Source organism: Nicotiana tabacum, chromosome 4, assembly GCF_000715075.1.
Source record: "Nicotiana tabacum cultivar K326 chromosome 4, ASM71507v2, whole genome shotgun sequence".
Classification (NCBI taxonomy): domain Eukaryota; kingdom Viridiplantae; phylum Streptophyta; class Magnoliopsida; order Solanales; family Solanaceae; genus Nicotiana; species Nicotiana tabacum.
The window spans coordinates 73,859,834-73,879,790 of NC_134083.1; the positions used below are offsets into that span (position 1 = coordinate 73,859,834).

Genomic DNA, 19,957 nt, shown 5'->3' on the forward strand with positions numbered 1-19,957 from the left:
ACTAATAGGATTATAAGGCTAATATCTAGAATTTCGATCATGTCCTTTTATTATGAGTTATTATGCTTAAAATTATAAGGTTATTTTTGTAAACCGACATTGTATTCATGCTTTTATAATAATATAGATTAATCTCTTTAATAGATTTAATTTGTCGTAAAATATTTAATTTTAAAAAAAAGAACAAGAAGTCATTTATTACACTGTTTCAATTAGTGGAATATTGATTAAATGAAATATTTTATGTTTAAGGTGATAAAGAATAAGATTGACAAATATATAATATATTGCTATTAAATGTTTGCTTTAGGTAATTTGAACTTTGTATTGTTTCATATCACAAGCAGAACATAGTGCCTTCATGATACCCTATAGTTCTATAATCCTGTGGCCCTTATCTATTGACACTTGGAATAATAGATGAAAGATAACTTTATTTTTTTAAAGTTGCAGTTTTGTTTCATATACAGAATTCTGGCACTTCGTTCCAAGCTCTGTCAATAGATTTTTTTTCAAAAGTTTAATTAAGGTAGTGTTTGAAAATAAATTTGGTTGAAATTAATTTTTTTTTTTTAATTTATGTTGAAAAATAATTTTGGAAGTTAAAGTTGTATTTGGACATGCATTTTATTTAGAAAAACTTGAAGTTTTGTGAGTGGAAGAAAATTTCACCCAAAAATTATCTTAAACCAATTTTTGAGAAGTTGATAAAAAAAAATCAGTTTTTTTTTTCAAAATCATATTCCATGAATAAACATTGTTTTTAAACCTTTTTTTTTTTTTTTGAAAAAGAATGCCAAAATCTATGGCCAAAACGGAAGTTAAGTTTTGTTGTTTTATAAGCCAAGAAAGCCAAGGTAGCATAGAACAAAAAATCATCAAAACTCTCGTCCCATTTGACTGGGATAAGAGGGAAGTTTTATGATTGTATGATGTGTTCTACTTCTGATCTATTGTTTTTTACACATCTCTAAAATACAAAGCTGGTCAAAATACTAAAGAAGATTGTGCTGAAAAAACTAAAGAAGTTATCACAACCGAGTTGGTAAGCCGTATTAAGTGCAAGACCTCAGAGAGTGTACATTCACCTGCCTTTCCTATTCCACAATCCACATGAACCAAGATGACTAGTGAATGCTAAATAGTAAATAGTAGGCTCTCCTTTGCCCATATCTAATTTAGGAATAGTAGTACCACAAAAGGTAGATTAGTCAAACTACACATCTTTCCTTTCATGTCTACTCTTTATTTCCAGGATCAGATGCTGTGATTTGAAGAGAAGGGATTCAGTTTATACCAAAATGTCCCTCAACTAAAGAACATTATCCCATGAGCACAATCTTTTGAAGAAACTGATGAAGCATATTAGCCATAAATCGATGAATAGCTGATGTTCAAGGCAAATGAAAGGTTACTATAGAACGACTAAATATCAAAGAGTAGATTGTAATATGAACGTTCAAATCACTTTACCCACTCATCTAATCAAAGTGTAAGCTGTCAAACTGTTACCGGAAGCACCGCATTCTAGCCATACCAGAAACTTGGTGTCAAAAGCTAAGACTTCAGTTTACCAAAGTCTTAAACGATCAAAAGAACCACTCGATAGAATGGCTCAAGGCTTTTTGGTTTAGACAAGGAAGCCCAACCTAAACAGCAGCTAGTAACAGCCATAAGAGATTGTGAAACATCTTGGTACAACTATATTAGATTAATTATATCAGCTAAACCAATAACTATTTTCGAATGATATGGCTTGTTAAGTTGTCAGTCTCATCTAACCCTGTATGGAAATAATATTAACGTTTCATGAGATTGGATAAGTTTCTATTATATAGCATAGTTGAAACCACAATGAGATCAAGTTCAACCGTGAGAAAAATTACTGCTGTCTTATACTAAGGAACATTCACCTGGAAAGAACATCTCACTTCAAACAAATGTTAGACAGAAGTCAAAATACTTAGGGAAACAGGCTTCATGAGTTTTCAAAATCTACAGACTAACATGATACCGCAACCATTTACTGACTTACTGCTTCTTCAGAAGCAGGGGTCCAACGTTATCTCCAGTCGCCTTATTGTGCTTCACGTGGCTTCCATCACATAGAGGAAAAGTCCCAGACCTCCAACACCTGCACCCAAAAATCAGCCACTTACTAAAACTACCAACTAAATTCAATTCAGTTCCAAGCGTTATTCTATTCCAAGATTCTAGCAAGGAAATCTGCACAATAATAAAAAGGGGGAAAACTATGGCTTTGTTTTCCAGTTCAATGATCAGTTACTGTTATCATGTAGATAATAAGTGGTGCTTCTATATCCTGTTCTCTAACCAATTAAAGGGAAAAAGGAGAGGGAGTAGGGAGAGAAGGCCTTCTTTCAGCATCACGTCACTCACATGAACCTCTTATCCATTCTCAATCAATGAAGGCGGTGAAACAAATCCAACTAGAGAAACTCACATTGAACTTAACTCGAACTCGTGACGCTCGCCAAGTTTTATCCCTCTCTCCCCATTGAAAGCACTGACTAATCCCAAGTCAAAAGTTGAAGAAACTCACGTTTATTTGGTTCTCGGACAAATTATCCATAACTTTGTGTTCGTCACACGAATCTTTAGTTGATTAAAATCTAGATATAGGGTATACAATTTAGAACATGCGTTTGGTTTTTAAATTGGACAAAATAATTTTTCAATAATATCTTTGGGTTATATTTTATCACTTCATATAATCTCTATATGGCATTTCATATGTGATTAAACACAATTAACGTAATACAACTAGTAAATTACAGTGAGAATTACTGCATAATTTGTGCAGGTAGTATCAGAAACTAAAATGAACAAATTCCTGTTCCTATCAATGTACAAGAGCCGCCATTACAAAAGGAATTTTCAAATAAAATAAGATTGAAGAAAAATGAAAAGGTTATTATTGGAAATAAAAGGCCGTAAAACATTGTCGATTGACCCATCCCTCTTTGTGCCTTGTCCCTGTGCGCAGCGATATATGTATTCACTTGTCAACAGATTATTTAAATCCCTAGTGCTTCAGCTAACTTTTACTGGAATATTAAAATATTGCAGGCTGCTGACAATTTTGTTTCCACAGTACAAAAAGTGAAAGGGCTTTGACTCTTTATAAGTATAAATATAACAATAATAACATAAACAAGAATGAATATATATATATATATATATATATATATATATATATATATATATATATATATATATATATAAATTAATAGAAGAACCTGCAGTAAGCAGTAAGAGGCTTAGAGAGTTCAGTGACAACAACAGAATCCACCACTTTGGCTTCGTCCTTCTTAATATCTGGGTTTATAGCTTCAGCCCGAACCACCACCATCCGCCTGGGCCTCGCCGTAAACGAAGATAATGCGCCGCCGCATGAGAACCCAGCTTGAATCATGCTTATAGCCGACGCCATTGTCAATTTTTGGTTTTATTTTTTTTTCTCGGGGGCGCTCTGTGGTTTCAGGTTGGTGAAAATCAGAACGAAAGTATATATATGAAGTATAAAGAGAAGAGAAAGGGTGAAGGGGGTGACAAACGTGCGGCGACCACAGTCCTCTTTGTGATGTTCATAAATCGAGTGGAACTTACCATATCCACGTCCTTCTTTTACGTCCAAATTTTGTGATTTCTATTGAAGGGAGAATACCGAAATTAAAATGGAAATTTGCTTTGTAAAATTTTCAATCTCACCAAAATAATTTCTTGCTTCTATTACCTTTTTAACATGTCCACATTGACAAAATTTTAAAAATAATACTCTTGTTATTAGGGTCGTTTGATTTAGGGACTATTTATACATTGAATTATAACGTATGAATTGTTATTAATAATAAAATCACGTTCAAATATAATTATGACAATTGTCGGACACCAAATTTTAGGCCGGCTACTAATTTGAGCCACAAGTGATGTGAGTGTTGCAAATTTGAATGAAAGCTATCTAATATTATCTCAAAAACTAATTATATAATACTAACTTTTTGGCACTATATATGGTTCTAAGGTGGGAGGGGAAGGAAAGATGCGTGGTATACTTATCTTCGCTGGAATGTAAATGAACCTCTTTTCCTCTTATTTGGCAAGAGAGTGTTATTACGTGCAATAGTTAAACTTCATCCTTTTTGGTTGAAATGTAAAGCAAGATGGAAGATAAGCCTACTGTTGATACTTTACAAGTTTACACGGAAACCCTTTTTAAAGGGTATACAGAATTTTAAGCAACAAGAGTGTTCAAATTAGTTTTGACACAAGTGAAATGAAAGCAAAAGATTTACACTTTTTTGAGAAAACCTTGTTCATTTTTGTCATACTTCAGAGGGGCGTTTACTTTAGTTTGACAATCAAGTACTAAACCTCTACCACTTTGTCAATTACTTTGAAGTATGACCGTTTAAATTTACTTGACAATTTGCTGTTACAAGAAGTGGTGGCAAAATGGTTAAAAGAAAACAGTTAACCACCCTTATTATCCACTAAAAAATGAGTTGAATAATGAAAATTTTAAAAACAGGTCAAATATGGATAAAAATCATAATATCCATTTAGAAAATGGATAACCTATGGGTAACCAATGGGTTTAACTTTTACATTTGTAAAACCTCAAATTTGGGGTTCCTCAAGTTTGGGAGACTAGGAATTTTTTCAAAAGTGATCATATTCTAGAAGTCATCCTCCGGTTAACCCGTTTTTTATCCGTATTAAATATGGATCGAGTCGGATAATTTATCCATTTTTTCATTACATGTTTTCGATCCGAACCATATCTCACCCGACTCGTCCGATTGCCCCTCCGAGTTACAAGGATTGTCAAAGATAGCAACAAAGTAAATCTCCAAAAAAGTAAGCACTCCCAATCACCTTTGATTGAAAAGGAATTAGACAGGGAAGACAAAAACTTTAGAAACAAGACATAAAATTACGAGCAGATTAGGTTTGAGTGTTTCTTTGTCCCATTTGGCTTGTTTTTATATAGGACATTTTTTCCAACTACTAATACATAGACCAAATCTATGCTAAGATCATCCGGTGGTTCAAAAGAGTACGGGGCCTAAAGCTGAATCGTTATTAATGGTCTTTGGAGTCAAAGATGTTAATTATATTTTACAGTTAACTTCTTCTAATATTTTCTTCCTAATTGATAATATAGCAAATATATTTAATCATTCTTGAGATATTAATATTGTTGATTGATCTTACGTAAATTTTTATTAATTTTACTTTCGAAAAACATATTTCTGTTGGGGAAAATGTCTTTATTTTTCTATTAACAATATTATATAGGCATGTGAAAGAAGACTTAAATCTTTTTATTTCATTGAGTATATCAATTAGAGTATTATCTTCTGCTTTATAGTATTTTTATTACAAAGTAAGTCAAAAAAATCAATATGGAGCTAATTAGCTCAAAGTATGTGTTACAAAAGCCATTGTAAAGTAAAAATTAATCCAAATTGAAGAGAACAAGGGGAATGAAGAAGAAAATCATTTAAGTGCATGCCATTCATCTGTTATAGCTTAACCAAATTCTCCCAAAAAAAAATAACAATAATATTTGGAACTATGCCATAATGATTATTGTTATAACAAATGATTGATCAAAGGATTTACCTACCATTATAAAGAATTATAGGAGTAAAAATAGTTTGAAATTTTTTTTGTTATGTGTGTCCATTGAGCAGAGTTACTCAAGAAATTCGCACTTGACCTTTTTAGTTCATTACCTTGATTGAATAGTATGTCGAACATAAGTCTAAAATTTTGATATGAGATACGTTTGGAACCATCGCAAGATCAGCTCAAAATATATTTGACTTTCTTAAACATATATATCTGCAAATACTAGTAGTATACTTAGCATTATCTTAAAATATGCAAGAGATAAATTTTAATTTCGCATAGTGATGGCGAAGCGAAACTTATCCTTTTTTTAACTCTTTAAGAGTTAGACGAAGTGTAATCATATCTATACTCAACAAATGAGTTTTCCTCCTCCGATATGGGACAATATTACTTTGTAAAGGAGGAAAAAATCAAAATTTTATTTTTCTCTCAATTTCCCATTCACCTCAATTTTGAACAAAAAAATCCAACAAAACATAGTTTACCCATCTCATATTGTAAGAACTACTTACATGTGTTAAAATTTATTATAACGTGATAAGTTATTGTTGTCACTATTTACCTACAAAAAGAAGAAAAAAAAACAATGGGATATATAAACCACGTTTCTACGACTGCAACTAATTAAGGATTTGATGGGATGGTTTTCCAAACTAGCAGGAAGTCAAAGGAAAGAAGCAAATTAATTAGAGGGCTCTGTTTTAAGGAGTTTTAAGTCACTCCTGCTTCCTCCACGTGCCAATTAGGCAAAGGCATTCAGCAAGTGCTTAAATAATTGTAGTGACACTGACATGGCACGACGCTATTAGCTTGGTGACATCCAAAAATAGTGATGAGAGTGTTCTTTGCGCCAAACACTTAAATATTTTTTTAATACGTGGTATTTTTAAAATTAGTTACGTAGTTTTTTTTTTCTTTTAAAACCAGGGAATTTCTGAACAACTTTTTCGGTCAGACTTGTATTGTTTGTTAGTAACTCTATTTTTTCGATGTAGTTATAATTTTAAATTTAAACACATGGCATTTTTTTGAAATTAAATCATGTTTTGAGAAATTCATTTTGTCCAACCATATAAGCAACAAGCTTGGCCGGAATTCCATTTTTTCTGTAGTAGTTACAACTCTAAATTCCAACACATGGCATTGGTAATTTTTTCTTTTAACTCACATATTTTTTGGAATCCATATTTTCCTACCACATATATAACAAGCCTGCATAGAAATCCATTTATTTATGGTGTAATTTGTAAGTATAGTTCTAAATTTTGACATGTATTTTTTTATTATTTTATCTTTTAAGTTTGTGCAGTTATTTTGTTGTTGGTGAAATCTATTTTTTCCAGCCATGATTTATGACAAGCTTGGCCAGAAAATATATATTTTTGGATAGTTCAACATTTTAAACCGAAAGAAGAACAAATAAAGGAGAGATATAAGGAGAGAAAAAAAATTGTTTGGTCACATGTGACCATGTGTTAATTAGTTTTTGTAACAATAGATAATGTGAAAACTTAATTTTACATTTTATTTTTCTCAAACTAATGTAAAGTAGGGACAATAGAAACTTCACAGGCGTGCAAGTTGCAAATTGATTCAGGTTTGAGAGAGCTTTTATGTATTAAACATTCTTTTATTATACATTATATACTATAATTTCAAAAAAATATTGTAAATATAATAATTAAAGGTATTTTTTAATTCGTAATATTTTTAAAAAAATCTTAAAATTAATAGATATAGACCTTAAAACTTTATAAATTGGTCAGGCTTGGATCCCGCCCTGGAAAAAATAACAGACCCTATTCTCTAACTTCTTTTCAATTTTTGCCTTCGATCTGAGGAACTGATAGTTCAACAACAAACCCTTTTGCGTCTCCATTTCCCCTTTCTTCTTCTTCTTCTTCTTCTTCTTCTTCTTCTTCTTCTTCTCAATCTCCTCCAAATTTCTCTCTCTATTTTCCGGCGAAGTGTGCAAATGGAGAGGGTTTTGGTGAGAAGAGAGAAGCTTCGAGCCTGGATATTCCTCTTCCTGTCGGTTGCTTATTTTGGCAGGATGACGGCCTTAGCGGCTAGATCTGAGAAGGAGATTAGGGAAAGGTTTTACGGTAATTTAGTTAATTCTTCTGCTCCCGACTCTAACGACGGCACTATTGCCAAAATGTTCGATCGCGTCCTCGAGAAAGAATTTTCTGAGAACGATCAACCTGAAGGTAAGGTTTCTCCATTTTTCTCTTTATTTTTTTACCTTTTTTTTCTTTTCTTCAGATTTTTTTTTAATCACTGGTTTCAAGTTGATTTATTTTCGTGTGGTATTGAAAATAGAATACAAATTGATGCTGTGTTTCAGTCTGTTCATGACAAATTTACTTTCAGTAATTAGAGTTTACTATAGCTTAAGTGGCTAAAGAGGGTACATCTAAAAATATTCTTAATGGTACCATTTTTGTGCCCGGTTGATGGAGGTTATGGTAATTGATAGCATATAATGATATATTATACACCTTTTGATGATGCATTAATGTCTTATGCTCGATTATTGATAAACAACCTCTCCAATGTGAACTGAAGGAAAATGCATTCCAGTTTGTGTGGTTTGTCTGATGAAATATTGGATTAATCATGTTGCTTTTGTCACTTGATTAGGTTCGGATGGGAGCAGCTTTAATAGTACGGTGGCTGATGAGAAAGTAAGCTAAGCGACTAATACTTGTCACTGATTTGCTTTTTGATCATGTTAATTGTTACCTCTGATCTTAAGATCAGTAGAAGATTATTTGTTGAAGCTTAGGCAACACAAGAACTGCTTATTTAGCTGGTAGAGCAATGTGCGTATTTTCTTTGCCCAGAGCGTGTAAAATTTGAAGACATGCATATCCATTCAATCTTCAACGTCCTATGTTTTAAAGTTTATCTCCTAATCAGAGAGCCAACAGGCCCAACATTATGACATACCTTGTCGCAGTGTGACACTAGTACAATTTACTTTTGGTTCCGGCTGGTGGTTCTTTGCTCTTTTATGAAAAGTTTACCTTTCTTTCTAATAGGGAGTGTTGGAGACTGTAGCCAAAATTACCCACGAGAAGATCAAGAAGAATGAGACACAACAGACAAAGTATGCAAAGAAGTTGTAACTAAATAAATCACATCTCCTGGCTTTGGATGAACTTTGCTGAAGTTATTCATTTATTTGTCCTTTTTGCAGTGATACTAGATCATTCAAATTACAAGATGTTTTTTCCCTTGAAAATGAAGGTTCTGATGATGTAACTACATTGATTGACAAAAAGGTAAAAAATGTATGCTTGAATTGGTATAGAAAACATTGGTCAATATCTGTAACGTGTGCTTAACTAGCTCTTTTTTATACTGTTTTGCTTGATGGCAGGACAATGTGTTTGTCATGTCAAATAAGAAATCAAAATATCCAGTGCTTCAAGTTGATGTGAGGTTGATGTTAATCCTTGTCTTTCTGGCAATATCGTTGATGAAACATAGATATTTTGGGATTTTCATCTTTATGTAGTTTTCACAGCTAGTGACATTTAGTTTTTGCTAAAATGTGTTTCTGCAGACTTATCTCAGACTTGGTGGTGGTTATAGTCTCTGCTGCCATTGGTGGAATCATCTTTTCTTGTTTAGGACAACCGGTTAGTCTTTTGAGAAGCTTGTGAAATCTTCCTTGGTCGATTATGATCTTTTGTGCTTATAAATCTAAATATTTATTAAACCCAAGTACTCAACTTGTTTAATCATGATTTCCTGTGTTAGGTTATTGTTGGTTATCTTCTTGCTGGCTCATTAATTGGACCAGGGGGTTTGAAGTTCATCAGTGAAATGGTACAGGTATGTAATCCACACGGCTTATGAGGAGCAATCATATCTGCTTGTTTGTCGTTAATGACCATAGATGAAGCAACAATGTAATCTTGTAATTTGGTATTCTTGTCCATATGGACACTAAAAATATTAACGGACAAAGATAGAGTACATGAGTGTGAAGCGGAAAAACAGAACGAGTTTTGTTTCCTTCAGTTTCTTTATTTGATGAAGAGAGGTGCTTTCTTTTTGTTTGTGCGTTTGCTTTGGGATGCTTAGTGGTTTGTTGTTCAAACCAATTCTCATTTCTTGTCGTATGTGATACCATTGTTGGCTGCCAGTTAGTATGCAATCCTGGCAGCTTGAGTGCTTAACACTTCAATTAACAAGCAAATACTCTTTGTAACTGGCTCATGCATGGTTGATCACTTTATATTCTTGAGTTGCGTTCATTCACCTACTCCTACATTCCCAAGGTTGGTATCATTCAAATATAGAACAGAGATTTCCATCAGTTTTAGTATACTAAACTTCTCTTTTTAGGTTTGTAAATTGTAGATATGCGTCTTCATTTTTGTCTCCATCTGCTGTTACAAGCAAGCTAGTGTCCCTGCTATTTCAGGAAGCCTTTGTATTTCTCCGGATGGTACTAGTTTCCTTGTTATTCTAAGATTTCGACTGCTTCATAATTTGCTCGTTGTTTAGCAAACATTTCAGATTTTCATATTCCAGACTTTCATAGATACCCAGACCCCCCAAATGAGAAGAAAGAGACAAAAGAACTTGATTCAAATGAAAAGACATGAATGTTTTCAAAATCATGTTTGGGTTTGGAAAATCATTTTGGTGAAGAGTTTACTGATTGAGCGCTTGACTTCCTATCTAGATTTTCTGAGAGACTAAGAATCACATATGATATCCTAGCATTTACGAGTTAGGGCGTCTAGTAATCTATATTACACTGGTGCATATTTAGGTATCTTAAACTTCAGATTTGACTTAAAGTAGTTTTGCAAATCTTAGCAAGTATCGAGCAATTCATCTTGTTAACTAAAAATAGCCCTACAACTTGGAGAAATGATCCTTGTATTCATCTAGTTTACATGACATTAATCCAATAAGCTTATGCAACAATGTTTCTGCAAACATTGAATCATGTTCGTTCTGTCGATTGTGAATAGTTGCTCCTGATAAAATGCATTATTTCATGTACTGCAAAAATAGCAGAACCGGAGGTGCAAAAAATGGAAAGGTTTTCAGATATTCTTTTTGATTTTTGGAGTTCGTGGAAAGTAGGATAAACAGACGTCCAAAGGGTTGTCTAGAATGGAGTTATTGCATGCTTTCATAGTTGGTGCAAGTTATTGGTCTTTCTGTTAGTATTTCTTATGCATCCAAGACTGAATTTTTGTTACCTGGTTATGTTATATTGGATAGAAGGTTGTCTGGTTGATCGTGTTGGTGTCTGTCATTCATATCTCTAACAGAAGAGCATCTAAGATTGGTCTGAAATGGAACATTATATGTTTACATGACTACATCTGGCTAAGCACGTTTCAAGCAAAATGCTGCAGCCTTTTGACTTTAAAAGACTAATACATTTGGCATGGATTGTGAGATGTGTATTCTTTTGTTGTTATGTCCTTTTCCTTTTTGAATAACTAGAGTTTGATAAATACAAGTCTCTGAAGTTACTAACATATTCTTGACTGAGAACTCATTGAATTATGATGTAATTGTGTGGGCTATCCTAAGCTCATCTGTTTCAATGTTGATTGTATTGCAGGTTGAGACCGTTGCTCAGTTTGGAGTTGTCTTTCTTCTATTTGCTTTAGGTCTGGAGTTTTCCTTGACAAAGGTGCTTTATATCATTCTATGTGATGCTTTTTCCATACAACTGTTAGAACTAAATTGAGAAAATATCTCGGTATTTCAGCATATATCTTTCCTTACTTGGGGCAGTGTCCTAACATACTATCATGCAGCTAAAAGTTGTCGGCCCTGTTGCTGTTCTAGGAGGGTTGCTTCAAATTGTTATCCTTATGTTTCTGTGTGGCACAACTGCAATGGTATGGCTCTGGAATTGAATTTTGCTTCTTCAATTACTGATGCTTAATTATGCAATCTATATTGGTCTGCAGTTATGTGGTGCAAACTTGTCAGAGGGAGTATTTGTTGGTTGCTTCCTGTCAATGTCATCAACAGCAGTGGTATAATATAAAACCATGATTCTTATCAGTTTATCCTTGTCCTGAAATAAGGTAAGTCTCATTAATGATGTACTTTAACCATCTTAAATAAACAGGTGGTGAAATTTCTAGTTGAGAAAAACAGCAACAATGCTCTTCATGGTCAAGTGACGATTGGAACACTGATTTTTCAGGTAAAATCTGTGTATTACCAGACATCGAAACTTGTTTATTGGTCATTTCATTTATTCATATCTACATATTACAAGAAGGTTGGTCCTTTTCTTTTTTATTTATCTCCAGGACTGCGCTGTTGGTTTATTGTTCGCTTTGCTTCCTGTTCTTGGAGGTAACAGTGGGCTTTTGCATGGAATAATCTCTATGGGAAAACTGTAAGCTCTTATGGGAGTGCTTCTTTCTACATTTTTTGTTTGAGTTGGCAGCAATTTGAGGCTTAGGGAAAGACTAAATATACTGTTTGCTCTGTCTAGGCTGCTCATCTTGTCCATGTACCTCAGTGTTGCATCAATTGTAACTTGGTCATTTGTTCCCCGATTTCTGAAGTTAATGATACGGTTATCTTCTCAAGTGAGTACCTCTCACAGTCATATTTTCATTTATTCTTTGCTCCACATTCTTTCTCCCCATCCAATAATAGTTGGTCCCTTTAACTTGCATGGAGAGCAATGAGAAAGTTTGAGTGGTTTATTACAACTGACTGTAAATACATGTTTCTTAAAGTGTGTCTATCCTGAAAATCTTGATCAACTTTGATTAGCGATGAGATTAAGAAAAGAATGTTCAAATAGATTATTCTATCTTGTAGAGAAAGGTTTAACTAATATTTTGAAGTATGAAAGCTACAATAGCTGGACAGAAAGATGTCACATCGTGTCTAAAGTACAGATCTGTATTAGTTTCAATTACAGTGGAATGGTAAACTTGTAGTTAAGCAAATAGGACAAATATCTGGGACTAACCAAATTGACGGCGGGTCAAGTTTTTTCTGGGATAAAGGGAGTAGTTGTGTATGTAAGGTAACTTGTCACAGGCCTCGTGAAGACAAAAGTAATAGTGTAATACAACATTGTAGGATTTTCTATTACTTATAATGTTTGAAGATGTAAACTGGATCTGATGGGTAGGCGGGGAAAGAATTTGTATCAAGTAAAAGTGCATCGATAAGGGAAAGTTTCAGCAGAGTAAATCATTACAAGCTCCATTTGCTTTTATCATTACCAACTTGATCATCATCAGCCAACCAAATAAGTACAGAAGGCCATTTATCTAACACTAGGGCTGCTGATTTTAGCAGTTTATATTATCCTTTAGCTGCTCCTTTAACTGTCAGACCTTTTCTGTTAACTGGAATGAGATCAAGCAGAATGAAACTCTTTCTTTAGGTTGTATTTTCTTTATTGAACGTCAGAGGGCAATACCACTGTTCTGATCTTGATTTACCAAATTTAACTTATGTCAGAATCCACCTAATTTAACTGAATAATGCAATGATGATTTTCCTAATCTAAGGAACAAAAAAGATGAGCTTTTGGCAGAATGGAATTAAGCCTGAATCATGATTTCCTTGGAATCGACCATTACAATCGTGGGGCTGGAATGAAATCTTGAAATCATGACTCTTTTCTTAGGTGATTCCGCAGTATCAAACCGGCCATAATTGTTTGAAACTACAGCTTTTGTCAGTTGATGCCAGGATATGATGCTGACAATAAATAATTTATATGAATCAGCTCTACTGCATGTGTTTTTATACACTTCTGAGCTTCGTGCTTTATGCCGTTTTTCCTTTTCACGTTGTTTGCTTTCTGAATTCCTTGTCATTTTCAGACCAATGAATTGTATCAGCTTGCGGTGGTGGCATTCTGCTTATTATCTGCTTGGGTTAGTTGGAACGCTGTCCTAATATTCTTTACCAAAAATGGGGATATAATATATTTATTCCTGAAACATTGTAAATGCATTCTGAAGAATTCGCGACTACCTAGTAAGCAGTGCCAGAGAATACTGAAGATATTTCTTTTTGATTCTTCAGTGCAGTGATAAGCTGGGACTCAGTCTTGAGCTGGGTTCATTTGTAGCCGGGGTTATGATATCCACAACAGACTTTGCACAACATACCTTGGACCAGGTATTGATTTATAATAGGATGTTTCTTTGCTCATGCTTTCATTAAGACATAAAATAGAATGTAGACCATGAACAAATCTATGAGGCATCCTTACTTCAAAGTTCAATTTTCTATTTCAACTCACCAATCTTATGTATATAGATGTTGCTATGAGTTTTCTCATTTTTTTTGAACATTCTGGCATCTTACAACATCTTTTAACACAATGATTTCTGATTTGGTCATCTTCTTCTATTTATATTTTATCTACTGATTTTAGAAAATTTCTAATCTCAGATATACTTCCCTTTCTCTTTCATCGTTCTATCCTTCTTCCGTCTTGTTTTTACATTAATGTCTTGAGTAGGTCCTTCATTACTTGGTAAGAAAATTTACTATTCATCAGTAGCTGTATTTCTTTTTCATTGTTGGATATATGGAAAAAGAAAATATCAGAAATAGCTGTTTACTTACCATTCTTGCTGTACAATAATGACAGATTGCATACTTGGAAGCATCAGACTATTTTTACTTTAATTTTCCCAACTATGCTTTGTGATTTTGAAGTGTCTTAATTTTACTTGTAGGTGGAACCAATTCGTAATCTCTTTGCAGCTCTCTTTCTCGCTAGTATCGGAATGCTGATACATGTACAGTTCCTATGGACGCATGTGGATATCTTGCTAGCATCAGTTATCTTGGTTATAGTTTTTAAGACTACTGTAGCCACCATGATTACAAAGGTTTTTGGATATAACATTAGGACATCAGTTATTGTAAGTCACCCATTTAAACACTTGTTAGACAAAAATTATATTGCCTTTTCTTTTATGAGTTTGAATGACTTTACAGGTTGGGCTTTTGCTTGCACAAATTGGAGAATTTGCATTTGTGCTCTTGAGTCGTGCCTCAAACCTGCATATTGTTCAGGTGATCTCATCCTACCTATCTATTTTTCTCCTGTTATGTTTCTTATAGTTTTGGACCTTCCTCTTCATAATACCTTTTAGGAGGCAAAAAGTTTTTTGCATTCAAAGCGCAACACTGATCTCCCCATGCTCTTCCACTTAATGTCTTAAGTTTATGAAATTAAGGAATTGCACTTGCTTTTGTGAAGATAGATTATGAGCTCCAGTGTTTATGTTGTTTTAAAGTAGGTAAGATGGCACAATTTGAATTTATATACAGATACAAGGTTAAAGGCCACCAAGTGGTTCTCTAATTTCGTTTTCAATCACAACTCTGCATGACAGTGTGTTTTACATGTACGTATAATGTAATTTGCATTTGCCCTAGTTGAATTATAAGGTTTTAATATGTCAGTCATTGTGTTTCTAAATAGTAGATATATACAACTCTCTAGTCGGCAGTTTAGTTTCTTGATGAACCTGTAATTTTAAAAAAAAAGGAGACACTTGTCTTTTTTTTCCTGAGCCAAGTTTTCCAGGCTGTCTAGATGTTATAAGTGTAACTGTTCCACGTAATGCCACCATTAACATTTTTTCCCAGTGAAGATTAGCTTTCAAGAAAATTTAGAAGACCTCCTACTTATTTTATTGTTTTTAAAAAAAGAAAGAAAGAAAGAAAGAAAGAAAGAAAGAAAGAAAGAAAAAAGCCCCTAAAGAAACTCTGTTTGTTTTGCATTCAGAAACAAGTCTCTTGAATTCATTTTTATCTTGCAGGCTCCTAGATTAGGTTGCTTTAACTGATACTTTGTGCCATATTCTCTAATTTCACCAAGTACTTCATTTGTTCCACTTAAACGCCACTTTATCACTTCTATTGAATTCAGCTAAGTTTCTTTTACATATACAGGGAAAGATGTATCTTCTTCTGCTCGGAACAACTGCTCTAAGTCTTGTGAGCTTCTAAATCTTCAAATTGTTTGAGGATATACTTCCCATGCTATTTGTTTCTTATTTGATGTTTATGATTGATAATTTTGTGCAGGTTACAACTCCAGTCTTGTTCAAGTTGATACCTGCTATCATGCACCTGGGAGTTCTTATGCACTGGTTTCCTGTGGAAAATATCACTCCGGATGAGGTAGTTTTTCTTACTGGGATCATGGACTAATTGACATGGTGGCCGAAAATGCTGTTTTATTTTCCAGGTTGATGCTAATTGTAGATGGGATGAATTTACTTTTGCAGGAGAAAGTTTCAATGATCGAAGCACACAATAGAGTATTGTAACATTTGCTGTGATCAAATCCAGTAGGATCAAAAGCAATGGCTAGATGGCAGAGAATTGTAAATACCCAGTTTTGGCGGGCAGTAAATTCGATGTGCATTACACAGCCTGAACTCATCAAGGGTGCAGAAGTTAGATAATTTGTTTTGTACATAAATATTCTTCTGCATTTGGATGTTGTACATATTCCCACTTTTTTGTCTCACAGAATTGTAGCTTGATCTGAAAAAAACGAGATATACCTTGACATTTACAGGGAATGCCAAAGAAATTATCTGCCGTCCAGTTTTCTATCCTTTGGACTTCGAAAATTTAGATTGCTTCAATTTAGGAGCAATTTCCAATTCCTTGCAATCTAACTTATTACTCGAGTCTCGTATTTTCTAAGAAATAGAGGAGAAAAAGATAGACACCACGGAATAAAAGAAGGATCAAATCTAGGGTGACGCATCTATCTAATCTTAGAAAACATACGTGATAACCTGCTAAGCAACTACCCTTAGAACTACCGATAAGGGGCACAAATGCTTTTCGAGACATAGTGTCTTCTCTTTGAAAAAAGGAAAGAACATGTACGTCCCATGCAGATAAACGAGTTGAGAAATATCCGGAGAAGTGAAAAAACAAGCACTGTTGGTTCTCTAAAAACAAAAATGCACTTTGAGCTTTTCTCAAAGTCCATGTAATTCGAGTTGTTGGTACTAGTCTAGCAACAGTAATGGATTTTCATAGGGGCGAAGCATTTTTTCAAAAATAATTCGAAAACATTATTTGTTTATGAAATATGATAATGATTTGAAAAAAACTTTACAAATTTTCAAATTCCCCAAAAACGGTTTTGGGTGAATTTCTTTTTATTCCACTCACAAAACTTTAACTTTTCTTCAAATAAAATGCATGTCCAAACATAACTTCAACTTTCAAAAATTATTTTTTAACGCAACTTCAATTTTTTTTACCAAGTTTCAATCAAATCTATGTCCAAACGCTATCTTAGAAACCTGAAATATTCAGTTTTGGGACTTTAGCTTCCCATGCCCATGGGTGTAGAAATGGTCCGAGCACTCTTTGTTGTGCTCATTATTTCGCAAATTTCAAATTCGCAAAAGAACGCAAGAATTGTTAACGCAAACTCGTAGTTTAAAGATGAATTTTCATAAACCACTATTGTTTAGTGTTATTAACTTCTTATAACTACCATATAAATAATTACTTCCTATAGCTACTATTCAGTTGTTACGATAGTGTATTCACATGTATTCACGTTGCTGTATTCATGAATACAACAGTAAAAAGCGCCTAAAATCAGGGCAATCCAGCTGTACGCGCATGTATTCGCGTCATGTATTCATGAATACAACAGTAAAAAGCGCCTAAAATCAGGGCAGTCCAGTTGTACGCGCATATATTCGCGTTGATGTATTCATTAATACAGCAGTAAAAAACGCCTAAAATCATGGCAGTCCAACTGTACGCGCATATATTCACATGTATTCACGCCATGTATTCATGAATATAGCAACAAAAAGCGCCTAAAATCAGGGTAGTCGAGCTGTACGCGCATGTATTCACATGTATCCGCGCTGCTGTATTCATGAATACAGTTGTACGCGCATGTATTCACATGTATTCGCGCTGCTGTATTCATGAATACAGCTGTACGCGCATGTATTTGCACCATGTATTCATAAATACAATAACGGAAATCCATTAAAAATAGGTATGTCCAGCTGTCTAAGAGAGAGGAAAAATATAATTAATAGCGTATTTCATGCTTCACTAATAGTATATACCATAAAATACTTATTTTGCTATAAAATATAAAAGGTAGCTATAAAAAATAATATTTTAAAATAATTTTGGTTTATAATAAATAGGGTGTATACCTTCGCTATAGGAGGTAAAATTTTCGAGTTTAAAACAACTAAACATTAGTATATTACAATTTCAATGTCGTTTGGGATGAAGAAGCACCAATAGCCTAGCAAGGATCTAATCTTTTCTTTTGTTGTTGTGGTGGTTTATTAGGAGAAGAAATAGTAAACATTGTATGGGGCGCCCTATTTGGTCGCCCCCATTTAACCTATACCCATATTTTTAAAATTATTTAACCTATACCCTAATTTTGACAACTTCAGATCCTGCGACCTATGCGCTCCTTTCTTCCACCTCTTCTTTTCCTCTTCTTCTTATTTTCTCTCTCAAACATGTTATCCTATAAGTTACATATGTTATCGTTTATGGAAATTGGACAAAGCGGCAAATCAAGAAGAAAGAAAGACTCGCCATTGCCTCTCAAATATTAATACATCCCAACACAAAGTACGTAAATAATAAAATAAGAGTTTATTGTCAAAACTCGAAGAAGTATCAACTGAAGTTTGGGACTGCATGGACAAACTTCAGACATTACCAGGTTAAATTTTATCTGAAGTTTACAACTATTATGTCAGAAAAAATTATCTGAAGTTCAAATATAAGAAGCTGATTTTGTCTGAAGTTTGCACTACAAACTGAAGAACTTCAGACTAATCTGTTTGAAGTTTGCACTATAAATTGAAGAACTTCAGACTAATTTGTCTGAAGTTTGCACCCCAACACAAAGTACGTAAATAATAAAATAAGAGTTTATTATCAAAACTCGAAGAAGTATCAACTGAAGTTTGGGACTGCAAGGCCAAACTTCAGACATTACCAAGTTAAATTTTGTTTGAAGTTTGCAACTATCATGCCAGAAAAAATTATCTGAAGTTCAAATATAACAAGCTGATTTTGTCTGAAGTTTGCACTACAAACTGAAGAACTTCAGACTAATTTGTCTGAAGTTTGCACTACAAACAAAAGAACTTCAGACTAATTTGTCTGAAGTTTGCACTGCGAACTGAAGTTTTTTTGATTACTTTTGCAAGTCAGGCCAAACTTCAGACAAAAATATCTGAAGTTTTACTTTGATAAGGTCACACTTCAGACAAAAAATTCTGAAGTTCAAACTTCAGACATAAATTCTTGCTACTTCAGGCCCCGTATGTCTGAAGTTACCCGAAAAGTGGGTACGCTTGCAATTTGCTTTTGCAAAGCGGGTATAAGTTAAATTGTGACCCAAAAATTGGGTATAGATGCAAATCCCCCGAAGAAATAAGGACCACGTAAAGGTGATTAAATTGCAAATACCGTTAAATCAGCTCTTGAAGACCAAATACTGAGTACATGATTCCAAGCTTCTCTCTCTCTCAAAAGACCAAAGTGTTTTTTATAGGGAAAAAGTCCATTATTGCCACTGTAATATTCTAAATAGTATACATTTGTCCTCCGTTTCACTTTACGTCTAATACCCACCCTACCGTTAACAAAGTAAGTGGAACTGCCCCTAACCCTAACGAATGGCCAATGTGGCACCTGACCTCACAAAATTTTTTGCCACATAGGATCCAAGTCAGTGTTCCATTAAAAATTAGCCTAGTTTTTAACCATCTATTTCACCAGGGGTGAATTTACAGTGTACCGAAAGGTTCATGTGAACCCATGGTCTTCGACAAAAATTGTGTATAATTTGTCTAAATACTACCTTTGTGAACCCATGGTTAGATTTGTTGTGTTGGTTCACTGGTTAAGTATCTGAAAATTTTCCCTTTGGGCCAGGGATTGATCCTTATTGAGCTCATTTATTCTATTTTTTTATACTATCAAACTAGCGGTGAACCCATCATCTGAGAATCCTGTGTTCGCCCCTGCATTTCACTCCAAAATAACCCGTTGCCACTTATAAATAGAAATAACCCAGCTAAAACGAGTAGAGGCGTTCATTTGGTTGATCCTTCTAGTACTTGAAAGAAACCGAGAGAACAGAACGTCTGTAGAATCCTTGCGTTTTAGTGCAGATTTCAACCAAAAGTAAGAAATTATTCCAAAAAACTTGATGTTTCTATTAGTTTTTTTTCTCTTTCTTATATGTAACAGAAGTGTAGTTTTA

The 19,957-nt window shown here is 33.9% G+C and overlaps 2 protein-coding genes across 2 annotated transcripts; one reads left to right on the forward strand and one right to left on the reverse strand.

The window, feature by feature from the left end:
- Window positions 1-1,815: 1,815 nt before the first annotated feature.
- Window positions 1,816-3,571, reverse strand: LOC107790463 (CDGSH iron-sulfur domain-containing protein NEET). Its single transcript, XM_016612389.2, has 2 exons — window positions 3,261-3,571; window positions 1,816-2,134 (listed from the first exon to the last, which is right to left on the reverse strand). The coding sequence occupies exons 1-2, from the start codon at window positions 3,452-3,454 to the stop codon at window positions 2,032-2,034; spliced, it is 297 nt and encodes a 98-aa protein (XP_016467875.1). The 5' UTR covers window positions 3,455-3,571; the 3' UTR covers window positions 1,816-2,031.
- A 3,879-nt stretch (window positions 3,572-7,450) lies between these two features.
- On the forward strand, window positions 7,451-16,280 carry LOC107821192 (K(+) efflux antiporter 5). Its single transcript, XM_075252002.1, has 20 exons — window positions 7,451-7,871; window positions 8,305-8,348; window positions 8,706-8,773; window positions 8,864-8,948; window positions 9,047-9,108; window positions 9,233-9,308; window positions 9,430-9,504; window positions 11,264-11,335; window positions 11,463-11,546; window positions 11,619-11,687; window positions 11,783-11,860; window positions 11,970-12,058; window positions 12,158-12,254; window positions 13,515-13,568; window positions 13,720-13,815; window positions 14,382-14,570; window positions 14,647-14,724; window positions 15,610-15,654; window positions 15,745-15,840; window positions 15,948-16,280. Exons 1-20 carry the CDS (start codon window positions 7,637-7,639, stop codon window positions 15,987-15,989), a joined length of 1,734 nt encoding a protein of 577 aa, XP_075108103.1. The 5' UTR covers window positions 7,451-7,636; the 3' UTR covers window positions 15,990-16,280.
- Window positions 16,281-19,957: the final 3,677 nt, after the last annotated feature.